Source organism: Arachis hypogaea, chromosome 6 (genome assembly GCF_003086295.3).
Source record: "Arachis hypogaea cultivar Tifrunner chromosome 6, arahy.Tifrunner.gnm2.J5K5, whole genome shotgun sequence".
In the NCBI taxonomy this organism is placed as follows: Eukaryota; Viridiplantae; Streptophyta; class Magnoliopsida; order Fabales; family Fabaceae; genus Arachis; species Arachis hypogaea.
In genome coordinates this window covers 103126830-103140665 of record NC_092041.1, presented here as the reverse complement: position 1 = coordinate 103140665, position 13836 = coordinate 103126830, and the positions used below count along the sequence as shown (strand labels likewise).

The window sequence follows — 13836 nt, the reverse complement described above, 5'->3', positions numbered from 1 at the left end:
CTTTATTCTTTAATCCGATAAAATAAAGACTAATCCATTACAATTGTGAAGTTCATTTAAGAGTTTGTTATGGGTTAATGAGTTGTTGCATATATAAGATAAGATTAGAACTCTAGAACCCTTAACATTTAAGACGAATGGGCTAAATACTTAATCAGTTACAACTTACATTATATATATATTTTTTGTTGTTTGCACTAATCTCTCAGGTACTGTAGAGGCATACAAAATGAGCGACCCTCCCAAGCAAACAAGCTCCATTCCCATCCTTAAATGAGTATTGAACTCGGAAGAGATGGTTAAGGGACACAGACCCTCCATCTCTGCCAATTTGCGTTGTTACATTATATATACTTTAGGCTTGTGGAATTGTGGCTGGGCCATCAGAATGCCAACCATGTTGACAGAAACCTTATCCTGAAGCTGTGTGTATTCTTGGAGTTGGCCTGAGTCCTCCCAAGTGGATGCTGCAGGTCCAGGCCCAACCCATTAGATGAGAACTCGAGAAGGATGGCCATTAGTGTTGAGCCCCTAAATTACTAAAAATACATCCAAATAATTTTATTATTGAAAAAAATATATTCGAATTTTTTTATTAAAAAATGTCTTCAAATAATTTAAAAACTTGACAAAAATATTTAACGTTAAATATATATTTTTAAAAAAAATATTTTAGAAATTAAATTTTGATGCAATTTTTTACAAGTAAGATTAGAAAAATGAGATATTGTTATTCTTAAAATTGGTAATTTTTTGTTAATTATATATTTTTTTGTGATTTTTAAAATATTATTGGTTGTTGATAAAAAAATTACAAAAAAAATATACTTAACAAAAAATTACCGAATTTTAAGGATAAAAATATCTCATTTTTTTTAATTATACTTGCAAAAATTCGTATCAAAATTCAACATCTAAAATTTTTTTGAGAATATATATTTAATATTGTGCATATTTGTCGCATGTTTAAATTATTTGAAAGTATTTTTGTCGATGCTAAAATTTAAATCATTTTTGTCAACAAAATTATTTAAATGTATTTTTTTTATGATTTATCCATATTGAGCACTACCAAAGGTCGCAGCTGAGACTTGGTAAGAATGGATGATTTATCGGCAATGAAAACTTAGGTTAAGTTAATAAGAATCATTAAATAATTTGATAAATTTAACTAAATTATCATTTAATAATTCTCAATAATCAATCTCCCATGAAAATAACTCTACCTAAATTTTCACCTTCAATGGCTTCTCTTCAAACAGCACAAGGTTCCAATCCTGAATTATATTCAGACAGTGGAATATAGAGCCATAGTACGTGTGTGTGACTCTCCGAGTGAGAGAATGATCTATGCTTTAAAAATCTCTTCTTTTTCCAATATAACTTTATTTCTTAATTTAAACAGAAATAACACTTGTTACTGCAAGTATTTTTTTCCCTCTTTGAAAAAAAAATATTTTTTTTTTCTGAAAAAAAATTTTGGGTCCAAAAGGAATTATGTTGGAATTACAGATACATTGTAACTTGGTTTTTAGCACATTATTTGCATCCGCTTGGTGTTTGCCTGTTTGGTATTTGGTTTTGGTGTCGGTGTATAGACTGTAGAACAAGTTCAACTGTTCAAGCCTGACGCCGACGCATCCCACACCGGTTCAGTATAACGTGTAGTGCACGCGCACATCTCGCGTACTGTTTTGGTCTTTCTGGGTCACGATCCATTGATTCGCGTGGGTCTCTCACTTCCCAAATCTAGTCTTTTAAACGATATATCCTATATGTTTTTTATTTACTAATTTACTAATGGTGAAAACTCAGATGAAGTCGATTTCACGTGAAGATGATACTTGAGAATCGTTAAATGATTTGACTGATTTGACTAAATTTTCATCCAACGACTCTCAGTTGTCAACTTCAAGTGAAGTCAACTTCACTTGAGTTTCCACCTTTACTAATACTTACCAAAGCCTTAATTTTCAGGTGATGAGTCGCTTTCATGATTTAAGAGCGCTTTTCGTAATTTATTAGGGGGTTGCAACGATATTGTGTTAAAAAATCAACAAAGATGTTCATAGACCAAAATCAGACTAACTTATTTGTATAAAAATATATATAATTTAATTTATTTTTAATATATATTTTATATTAATAATTAATTTTAATATATACATAATATTGTTTAAAAATTAAATATAAATTTTTTTTAAATGCACTAAATATATTAATATTTTAATAATTTTAATTATAAAATATATATAATATATTAATTAAAATTAACAGTTAAAATTATTAAAATATTAATATTTTAAATATATTTAAAAATTTAAAAGTAAATTTTTAATTTAATAATCATTACTGCTGACGTCGTTATTGTACACAATAACAACATTTCTTATCAGAGTCATTATTATGACTTATGAGCCACTTTTTTTCAGCAAAATATTATGGTCCTCCTTTTTCATATTTTCAATTCTTGTAGTCGTATATATAATATACAATTTTTTTTATTATTTTATTGTAAACACATTCTCTTCCCTTTCTAATTCTATTATCAATTTTCATTCACTTGCAGCTTCTGAGGCACACAGACAGAGAAATGCTGTCCCCTTTGCAGCGGTTCCAGCTAGCTTTATCACCTTCCTGATCCCATTCCCACCTGCCACCGCTTTTTCCGGTAAGCTCTGTAATTTACGCTTACTCACTCGCCTTATGTTCCAAGCATTCTTCCTCCGTCAACGTCTTCATTACTCCCTCTTCTGTCACTTGTAACCGGACTCCACGGTCTGCATTATATGTTTTTATGCTCGTGAAGCTTCAATTTGTAGCCATTTTCCACTAAGTACTTTGTAGCACTTGCTTGATCTGTTCATTTCTGATTCGGAAGTAAAGAATCTCGTGCACCTGTGCTTCAATTGAGTAAGCTTTTTTGCAGTTCCTTTTTCATTTTTGGTGGCGTTTTCTTGGTAACTGCACCAATTAGCTTTTAGTGCACTTAAATCTTCAACCTTTGAAGTATGTTATAGCAGTCTTTTCTTTACATTTTCGTCAACTTCACAATTTGAAGTCCAAGATAAGTCACCAAAGACTTCACTGCCAAATTTACTCGTTTTGTTTCTCCAATTCCAGAGTATTTATAATTTAATTTGAGTTAACAGCCTCCTATATAATTTCTAAAATTCAAGTCTCAATATGATTTCTTGCACATTCTGTTTGAATTCAGAGGTCTTGTGATTCGACGAATTCAACTGCATTGAAAGTAAGAAGTTTGAGTGGCAGCCATGGTTCTAGGCTCAAAAGGGAAGAACCGGAGAGGTGGCACCGTGCAAATCGATTGCCTTGTTCACATTCAAGAGATTAAGCCATGGCCCCCATCACAATCTCTCAAGTCCCTTCGTTCTGTGTTGATACAATGGGAGAACGGCGAGCGCTCTTCAGGGTCTACCAGTCCTGTTTCCCCAGGTGAAGGGAAAATTGAGTTTAATGAGTCATTTAGGCTTCATGTGACTCTGTTGAAGGACATGTCTGCCAAGCATAGTGTTGCTGATGTGTTCCAAAAGAATTACTTGGAGTTCAATTTGTATGAGCCTCGAAGAGATAAGATTGTTAAAGGTCAGTTGCTAGGAACTGCCATTGTAGACTTGGCAGATTGTGGCGTTCTTAAGGAGCCCTTGAGTGTTAGTGTTCCATTGAACTGCAAGAGGAACTACAGAAACACGGATCAGCCGCTTTTGTATGTTAAAATCGAGCCTACCGAAAAGCATCGGACTAGGTCCTCGTTCAAGGAAAGCAATCCCAAAGAGGCATCGAAGGACAACAAAGGTGGTGACTCTGTGTCTACATTGATGAATGAAGAATATGCTGAGGAAGCTGAGAGTGCTTCCTTTACTGATGATGATGTTTCCTCCCATTCATCTATTGTAGCAGCTACTACCCCAGAAACTAGTGGGAGTATACCTCCTCATTGTGCAGAGGTACCCATATCTTCCCCCTTATTCATAGCAGTATGTCCTTTGCCTAACTATATCTATGGTTATGTTTGAGATTGTGTATACAGTCCTTAGCACTATTCCATGAAATGTAGAGAGATAGAAGCAACTGCAATAGGAAATGTTGTAACAACATTTTAGGTTCTTTGCATACATCTTCTCGTTGGCATGGTATGGATCCTTTCAAAGTTTCACATAATGTTGTTCTTATTAATCAATGCCAGGAAAACAACAAACCTATTGTCATGTTACTATTAGTATTATAGCAGCATGCAAATGCACACGATCTGCTTTCTTGATATATCTAGTGTATTTTAGAAAAATAACAGTTATAAACGTATAATCAAGCAATAAATTAATAGCTGCTGAGTTGCAGAATGGAGCACATGGAGCAACCCGAAACAAAGATAGTAATGAAAAGGAGCATACTTTGGCATCAGAAACAAAGGTTGAAAGATTGCAACAAGATACATGTGAGAAACTAGAGAGTTCATCTAATGCATCATCCGGAGATCTGTCCTCTAATATCGAAAGCCCGGCAAATGGTCAACCAGCTATGGAGAATACTAGTAATCACAGCCCAGTGACAATTCAAAAGCAAGTTGTTGATTCTTCCTCCCCATCCTTGGAGGAAAATTCCAAGAGCAGGTTCACAAACAGTGATCATGAAAATTTGGATCAGGAGGATTTTGAAGAGGATGCTAATTGTAGAAATAAATTTGAAGATGTTAAAACTAACAGTAATGGAAGTACTATTGATATCTATTCAAGGAACACTACATCTCTTAGTAATGGCTTTGTGGACATGACTCCAGGCTCTGTAAACTGTATTAGTTCAGAAATCAATGACAAATTGAATGAGCTGCATGGTGAAGCTGACGAATCTCACATGAAGGGGGAAGGAAGTGCTAAATCTTATTGTAGTTCTGTTGAGGACAGTAATGGAAATGAAATGTCTGATTTGGATATGCAAAACCATGTAGGAAATGAATCAATGGCTCATGGTGTGAAAGACCAAGTTTCATTAAGTAGCGATTTATACTATCTTGGTGGGTCAGAGAGTCATCTGAAAGGCAGTAATATTATGAGAAGTGAGAGATTAAAGCACGTGAAGTCGGTGAGGTCATCAACAGAATCAGCTAGGAGTATTGGATCACTCAGTAGCAATCATCTTTCTGAAGTAAGAGAAAGCCATATAGGAGATGCACAAAACAATGGAGGGAACATCCATGACAAAAGAGATGCTAAGATTTATCCAAGGGAATCCAGATCGACCATTTTTGACAGCAAGGTTGAGAATTTGGAAAACAAGATTAAGATGCTTGAGGGAGAGTTAAGAGAGGCTGCTGCCATTGAAGCTGCTTTATATTCAGTAGTTGCTGAGCATGGCAGCTCCATCAGTAAGGTTCATGCCCCAGCTCGGCGCCTGTCCAGGATGTACCTTCATGCTTGTAAAGAAAATATTCAAGCAAGAAGGTCTGGGGCTGCTAAAAGTGCTGTTTCAGGTTTAGCACTTGTTGCAAAAGCTTGTGGAAATGATGTCCCAAGGTACATTTGATATAGATTGCAATTTTCCTTTCTTTTTCTTTCCTTTGATACAATGGTTAGAGCAATTTATTTCATACCCCCATTATCCTAATTATAAAAGAGAAAAAAAAAAAACTTTTATGCCAAACATATATATATATATATATATATATATATATATATATATATATATATATATATATATATATATTATATATAATTTTTCTTTTGGCAAGTCCGGAAGAAAATTTTACACGTTGAAACAGCCGTATCTCTCAGTAATGATCCTTTTCCAATATGATAAATTAATTGGACGTCCTACATAAAATTCTTAACTGACATGGATCAATTGACTATTAGAGGTTGGCCAAACAATGTCTTCCTATTCTTACTGCATGATGTGAAAATCATAGTTCATCATAAGCTGTGACAACTGCATACTGATCGACCTCTTCTTGCATGTTGTTACAGATTGACATTTTGGTTATCTAATTCTATTGTGTTGAGAATAATTATAAGCCAATCCACCAGAGACATGGCACCATCAAGTCCTACCGGTTATAGTATGAGAAGGAAGAGAGCAGAGGGGAATGGAAAAATAGCTCAACCATTGGTATGGAAAGGTCTATCTGCTAGGAAAAGTGAGAAGACAGCATATGGTGCTTTTGGCAGCTGGGATGACCCAAATGTATTCATCTCAGCACTAGAAAAGGTGGAAGCTTGGATCTTCTCTCGCATTGTGGAATCAATATGGTGGCAGGTAATTGTTTAATTTTTTGCTTCTCTTTAAATCATATAGCTTCCATACAAGCACAATATTAATATGAAATTTCCATTGGCATCTAACATCTTATGTTCTGTCCTGTTCAGTCTTTGACTCCGCATATGCAGCTTGCTGATGCGAAGTTCATCAGCAGGAATGACAGTTCTGCATCAAAGAAAAGCTTTAGAAGAATGTCTACCACATGTGACAAAGAGCAAGGGGATTTATCACTTGACATTTGGAAGAATGCTTTTAGAGAAGCCTGTGATAGGATCTGTCCCATTCGAGCTGGAGGGCATGAATGTGGCTGTTTGTCTCTTCTTCCTAGATTGGTTAGTCTATCCAGTTCTTTCTTTGACCCTTCCCCTCTTGCACTAGAGGGCTTGAGTTTTTCATCTTAATACCTTTTGTATTTTGACCTATTTGATGTACATTGTTTCACGGCAATGGTTTCCTCGTGAAAATTCATGTGATCTGATCTCTTTTATTCTACCATTGATAAAAAAGATGGGACCAAGGGAACCACTACATACTCTAAAAAATGGCAAAAATAAACACATGATCAATTTTTATGAAATCTTTACATGAAAGGATCCATTTCATTGTAAGAAAGAGCTTTGAAATGGACATTGTGTTAAAGAAAAAATGTATTCATTTGTCAATAGAACTATAAATTAAAAGAATCAATGGTAAAAAATGTGATGACAGTCAAAACATGTTGGTCCTTTTTTCTCTCCAGACTCATTTCTGTGAAGTCTAATGTCTGAAATTAAAGAGATTCGTTTTTGGGGAATCGCAACATATTTGTACAGTTAAGTTTTGTTCTATCCTCTTCCTGGTAGAAAATGGATCTACTTTGACTTTGGTAATGGAAGCAATAAGGGGTACCATTTATATCCAATATGGATTCTTATGAATCAGGGTGACTGACTTATAAGTTATCCGCATTCTTAAAAATCTTTGTAGCATAGTTCCTCCACTCATTTGAGAAGAAAGGAGTGAGAAAAGTATGGTTTGGGCAAATTGCTCAAGTGTAAAGCCATCCCCTTCCGAAAAAAAAAAAAAAAAAGATACCTATATTAATCAATATTTTGTATCTAAGTTTGTCAGCGCAGTCAAAAAATGAATTAGAAAGTTTTATTGTCCCTACTAATTACCATAGCATGCACTTTTATTGCTTGATCTAGATAATGGAGCAGTGTGTGGCAAGATTAGATGTTGCAATGTTCAATGCCATCCTTCGTGAATCTGCTGACGACATCCCAACAGATCCTGTATCTGATCCCATTGGTGATCCTAAGGTCCTCCCCATTCCACCTGGTAAATCAAGCTTTGGAGCTGGTGCACAGCTGAAAACGGCGGTAAATTATCGGATCTTAATAGCTTAATTTCATTTCAATATTTTTATAGTAGTGAGTCTCCAATATAGTTGTCTTGTAAATATTTCTAGTATTTAACTTCTCTACTAGACTACTACACTGCACGCACAACCTTTTATAAGAACATGATATTTCGGTTATCCTTTTGCTCTGAGTTCCTGAAATTTGGATCTCTATCATAATTAAGACCCTGGATGTTCTTCCACCTACTGCATGTTTGCTCCTGTTTTTCTCCGGTTCATGATTCATTGTGACCGTTGTTTTGTCAACTTCCTAGCATCTATGGTGATTCTCTTCCTGTTCAAGGCTTCCATACTGCTCTTGCCGTTAATTGATATGTGGCCAACAATTGAGGTGTTTTTGTACAAAGATAATAGAGGCAGCTGCTGAGACAGGATTGTAGAGCTACAGAGAACAGATTGATGAGAAAGGAGAGTGAGTAGTTGGGTTAAGAAGTTAGTCACTGGCCGTTAGCACTACTGTAAATAGTAATCTTGGGCATCTTTCAAACAACCTCCTTCGTGTTTGCAATCCTTTATTACACCCTTTGGTGTGATCATTCCGTGGATCCTGTGTAACTCAGGTTGCTGGTGCACCATGTTTTTCTTTGGAAACAGTAGGCATTATGTTTTCTTGTGGGTAATCGTAGTATAATTTCTCTTGCATATAATTATATATCATTCAAGTGCAGATAACATAGTTTCTCTTTAGTTCGTCTACATTCTCAATAACACGAACTTAATATTTAGACAAGAGGTTATGCCTTGGTGCACGGGTAAGATTGCTGCCTCATAACCAGCTTACGAATTCAAATCCTCAAGACAATCTCTCCATTTGTTATGCCCCCCCTCCCCTTTCTCTTAACTGAAGATGCAGATAAGGGTGCCTACATCCACCGTCCCCAGATCTTACGAGGTCAGGAGGCTTGTGCTTCGAGCCGCCTCTTAATATTTTGTCATCCTCTCATGAATTTAATGGCAAACTACAGATATAGATGTTCAACTTACTCCTTTATTTCTATTGATGTGTGGTTGTCTTAGATGTGCCTCAAAAAGTAGGCTATGTATAGCAGTATAGGATGAATGCTTAACAGCATAACAAACGTGACCATGTAGTTCATTGTTATGATGGCAGTGAAGATGCGTGTCTTAACTGATATGTGGTTTTTAAATCTGTATTGTCAGATTGGAAACTGGTCTAGATGGCTGACTGATCTATTTGGTATCGATGATGATGACGCGCTTGAAGATAAAGATGATGATGACCATTACAGCAGTGATGGAAGTCAAAATACATCATTCAAGGCCTTCCATCTTCTCAATGCACTAAGTGACCTCATGATGCTCCCTAAGGATATGCTGTTAAACGAATCCATCAGGAAAGAGGTTAGGCAATGAACTTGCAGTTTTCTCGAATCATTTGTTAACTTCTCTATAAGTTTCTTCTCCTAAATCATGGTAGAACAATTCTTGTTGTTGAAGGTGTGTCCCATGTTTAGTGCACCACTTATCAAGAAGATTCTGGAGAATTTTGTCCCGGATGAATTTTGCCCCGATCCAATTCCACCTGTTGTCTTTGAAGCTCTGGACTCACAGGTTAGATAACCGAACTTTCATGTTACTTTTTTTTTCGTTGGTACACAATTCAATATAGGATTTATAGCATGGCACAATTTTTAGCTTATAAAAAAAGGTTATGTTGGATAAATGCTGGCATGTATAAAAAAAAGGCATAATGATTAGGACACTGTTTAACATAACAGACATATACTAGGATCAACTCAATCATGTTAGGTGTACACCAAAATCAGCCACTAGTGTAGAATACACATTGAAATACACAAGTATTTATACACAAATACATGGTGACTGATTTTAGTGTATACATAGCATTTATGGGATCAACTAGTTAAGGCTGCGTTGGGTTTAGTCCGAAGCAACCTAATTGCACATGCCTAATAGGCCCATAGGTTGACTGGAAAAATTTCGATCGTGCAACCCCCTAACTTGATTACTTTTATATGGCTACCCGCCTGTGTTGCACTTCTTGTTAATTACACAAATCTTAACTCTTTATTTATTATATGTTATATCAATGACTTAGATTTAGAGTTTAAAATTCAGGGTTTAAAAGTTAGAGCTTAGGGGGTTTAGAGTTTAAGGTTTAAAATTTAGAGTTTAAGATTAGTTTTTAGAGTTCAAGGATACTCTTAATTTTTCCGGATCGCATTAGCATTCGGTCTTTTATACAAATAAAAATGATACAAAATGGGCCTATTTTTTAATGGGAAATACTAGTAGACCAACACTTTTAGAGTAAAAAAAAAAAGAGAAAGATGTCTATTGTTGATTCCAAGGTAAGACAAAAATAAAGAAAATGTATTGGTCACCTAATATTTTTCTTTTTTAATGCTGCTAATATAAGGCTTGTGATCGATAGATTCGTTTTCAATTTGATGCAGGATGATCTCGAAGATGGAAATGAGTCTGTCAACTACTATCCATGCATTGCAGCTCCAATCGCATATTCACCTCCCCCTGCAACTTCCATTGCAAGCATTACCGCGGAAGTTGGAAGCGAATCTTACCTGAGAAGAAGTAAATCTTCCGTTATCAGGAAGTCATACACAAGTGACGATGAACTCGATGAATTAAGCTCTCCATTATCTTCTATATTATTTAATGGTTCTTCCTCCTCTCCAGCATCAGTAAAACCCAACTGGAAGTTGAAGGATTGTCGCATTGAATCCAATGTCAGATATGAATTGCTCAGGGATGTCTGGACGAATAGCGAGTAACCTTTCAGAAACCAAATATTACTATCTGCGTGTAACTAATGTTAGATGCCACTATGTAAAATAATGCCCTCAAGGTTTAGCACATGTATTATAAGCTGGTGTGGTGATAGTTGCTTGCATGTAATTAAATAACAAATAAATAACGAGGGATATGTTTATACCGGTGTAAGTTTTCTTGAGTTACTTCTAACTTCTTATGCGTGATAAATCATTAAATCTTGTCAATTTAACCGTTGGATTTTAACATATTTTTATGAGCCTTGCTATCCATTCAAGTATTTTTATCAATTAAATTAGTCTAAACCTAGCAAAAAGCGCTTACAAACAAGTGCGAAAGACCACACACTTTTTTTTTCTTCCTATGAAAAATAATATTGAAATTTCTTAATCGTGTACTACAAAAATTTCTTAATTTTAATGCAGGAATTTTTTTAATTTTGACATTGAAATTTTTTAATATTCTAGATTTGATGTTGCAGTTTTCTTTTTCTTTTTCTTATTATTCTTTTTTTTTCCGTACAGAATTTGTGTTTTTATTTATAAAGTTACATATTATTTTTCAAATATTTTTTTTTTATTGTCAAAAACGAATAAACCAAAAAATAAAATAAAAAATTACATAATTCTTTTTTTTTTTGGTTTGATTTTTTTTTCTGTGTTTTTGGACGTGAGAGCTTATATCAAATCTGAGATTGAGATACCGGCTAGTGCTTCTGACACTAAATTGTGCTACTAAATTAAATTAATTTCTCATTATCCATGTATGTCAGTAATGGTGGATATATGATGTTTTATTGAACAATATTTTCAATCAAATGTGAGAGCTTCTTACATCAATTCTGATCTTGAGACACTGCCTAGTGCTTCTAACAGAGAGAGTATATCGAACATTTTTAAAAGTGTCTTTATAGGAGAAAACTTTCAACAAAATTATGAATTTGAAATTCCCTCTTACATGATCTGACTGCAACCTGTTAATTCTTGTGTATAAGAGGCATGGCAAAGATATAAGTACAAAGTGATTTGAATTACACGCTTTTTTTTTTATTTTTTTCTTTCTTTGGTTTTTTTGTTTGTTTTAAATTCATGTATGCGTTTTTCTTTTTCTCTTTTTTTTATTATTTTTCAATTTCGTCGTTGTTGTTACCAACAACTCCTTCTCCTGGCCTCCTCTTATTGGAATTTCGTCTCCTCCTTCTTTTTTATCACTCTCCTCTATCATCATCATCGTCGTTGTCATCGTTATTGTCATTGTCTTCTTCTAATATGTATCGTCGTTATCGTTATCAAAGAGTTTTTGTCATATTGATGACATTATTTGATCCAAAATTGATTTGGATGTATTTTTGTTCAAATTTGACTTGTTTCTGAATTCGAATTTATATAATAGATAATTTTTTGTTCATTTGGTATTATACAATGGTTTCGTTTTGATAATATTTTTGGTTCATTTGAGACGCATGTGTTTATGAATTCGAATTTATATAATGGACAATTTTCAGTTTATTTGGTATTATACAATGGTTTTATTTTGATAATATTTTTTATTCCGAAATTATTTAATGATTTCACCACAGAAAATCAAAATCAATAAAGATGTTAGCAAAATATTGATATTGTTAGTGATGACGAAGAGGAGGAGGAGATAGATGTGGTGGTATGATGGTGGTGACGATGACGATAATAAAAAAAAGATAAAGAAAAATGAGAAGGAGAAGAAGAAGAAGGAGGAGAAGGAGAAAGAAGAAAAAGACAAAACCCTGCGCAGTGTAAACTAAATGACTTAGTTATTTGGTTGCATAAATCGCTTAAATATGTAACAGAACTCCTACAAAATACATATGTTTAAACATGTATCAGAAAATCATGCTAAATGTTTATACAGGAACAAGATGCTAGCAAAGAGCAACAATTTTATTAAGCTAATGACATACAGCATGTGCTAAATTGTGAGTTAAATTGTTAAAATAAATCATTCTTATTAAATGCTACAATGATTTATATATGACTTTATAAAAAAATTTTAAAATTATAATTAGCATTGTTAAATTTTGAGTCAGCCCATACTATATATGCTCTTTGTATTTGTTAGTTTGGAAGGATATGGATAAGAAATTTCAAATTTAGAACTAATGAGGAATTATAATTTTTTAGCAAAGAAGGATAAAATTATTTATTATCACTTTATTTAATTGCATTAGATTTTACTTTATTTTATTCAATTAGTTCAGTTTTGAACAACTAGTCAAAAAGACTCAGTCATCAACAAAAATACATCAAATTCATTTCTACATCCAAATGAACCTCAAATAAACTAAGAAATGAATCGAAATTATTCAAGGAATAAAAAACTTGGTCAATACTTAATAGAAGCATCAAGCAAACTTCAATTAACACACAAATGAATCAAAATTAATTCAGTTTTGAATAAGTAGTAAAAAATACTCAATTATCAACAAAATACATCCAATCCATTTTTGGATCCAAATGAACCTCAATTAAACTAAGAAATAAACCGAAATTACTTAAGGAATAAAAAATTTGGTCAATACTTAACAGTAGTATCAGGTGAATCTCAATTAACATACAAATAAACCAAAATTAGTTCAGTTTTGAACAAGTAGTACAAAAGACTCAATCATCAAGAAAAATAAATTCAATCTATTTGTGGATCCAAATGAAGCTCAATTAAACTAAAAAATGAAGCAAAATTACTTAAAGAATAAAAAATTTGGTCAATACTTATCAACAGTATCAGGTGAACCTCATTTAACACACAAATGAACTAAAATTAGTTCAATTTTGAACAAGCAATTAAAAAGACTCAATCATCAACAAAAACACATCGAATTCATTTCTAAATTCATATGAACCTCAATTAAACTAAAGAGGAAAAGAAAAAATGCAACAACAACATCAGCAATAAAAGAACAACGATTGAGAGAAAACACGCGGAGAAGAAGAAAAAGAAAGAAGAAAGAGGAACGTGAAGAAGAAGAAGGAAGATCTCAAAGAAGAAGAAGGAATGCGAAGACAAAGAAGGAATAACGTGAAGACGAAGAAGGAATACGAAAACAAAGAAGGATATGTTTGCGTTAGTGAAGCGCATTCGTACATGCTGGTGTAATGAAAGTGGTTTTTGTTGAGTTTGGTCCAACTTGGTTGGACTTGATTGCTAAAAAGATTTGGATGTGTAGCTGGACTATTATAAAATATATGTACTCTTATATTATACTCTATTAGCCTTAAAAAGTTTGTATAATAATAATAATAATAATAATATTGGTGATAAAAAAAATTATATTATCAAATTGATTCACTATCTCTCTATCATGTTAAAATAATATTCTAAGAAAAGAAATTATATTATGAAAAATTGTATGTTCG

At 33.5% G+C, this 13836-nt stretch overlaps 1 protein-coding gene across 2 annotated transcripts; it reads left to right on the top strand.

The window, feature by feature from the left end:
* The first annotated feature begins 2441 nt into the window (after positions 1-2441).
* LOC112697221 (uncharacterized) lies at positions 2442-10618 on the top strand. Of its 2 annotated transcripts, none has more exons than XM_025750307.2 (9): positions 2442-2671; positions 3218-3968; positions 4360-5531; positions 5982-6270; positions 6381-6605; positions 7461-7634; positions 8837-9037; positions 9134-9247; positions 10114-10618. In XM_025750307.2, exons 2-9 carry the CDS (start codon positions 3276-3278, stop codon positions 10447-10449), a joined length of 3204 nt encoding a protein of 1067 aa, XP_025606092.1. In that variant the 5' UTR covers positions 2442-2671; positions 3218-3275; the 3' UTR covers positions 10450-10618. The 2 variants fall into 2 exon arrangements, with proteins under 2 accessions (XP_025606092.1, XP_025606093.1); XM_025750308.3 differs by having other exon boundaries at positions 2483-2913.
* Positions 10619-13836: the final 3218 nt, after the last annotated feature.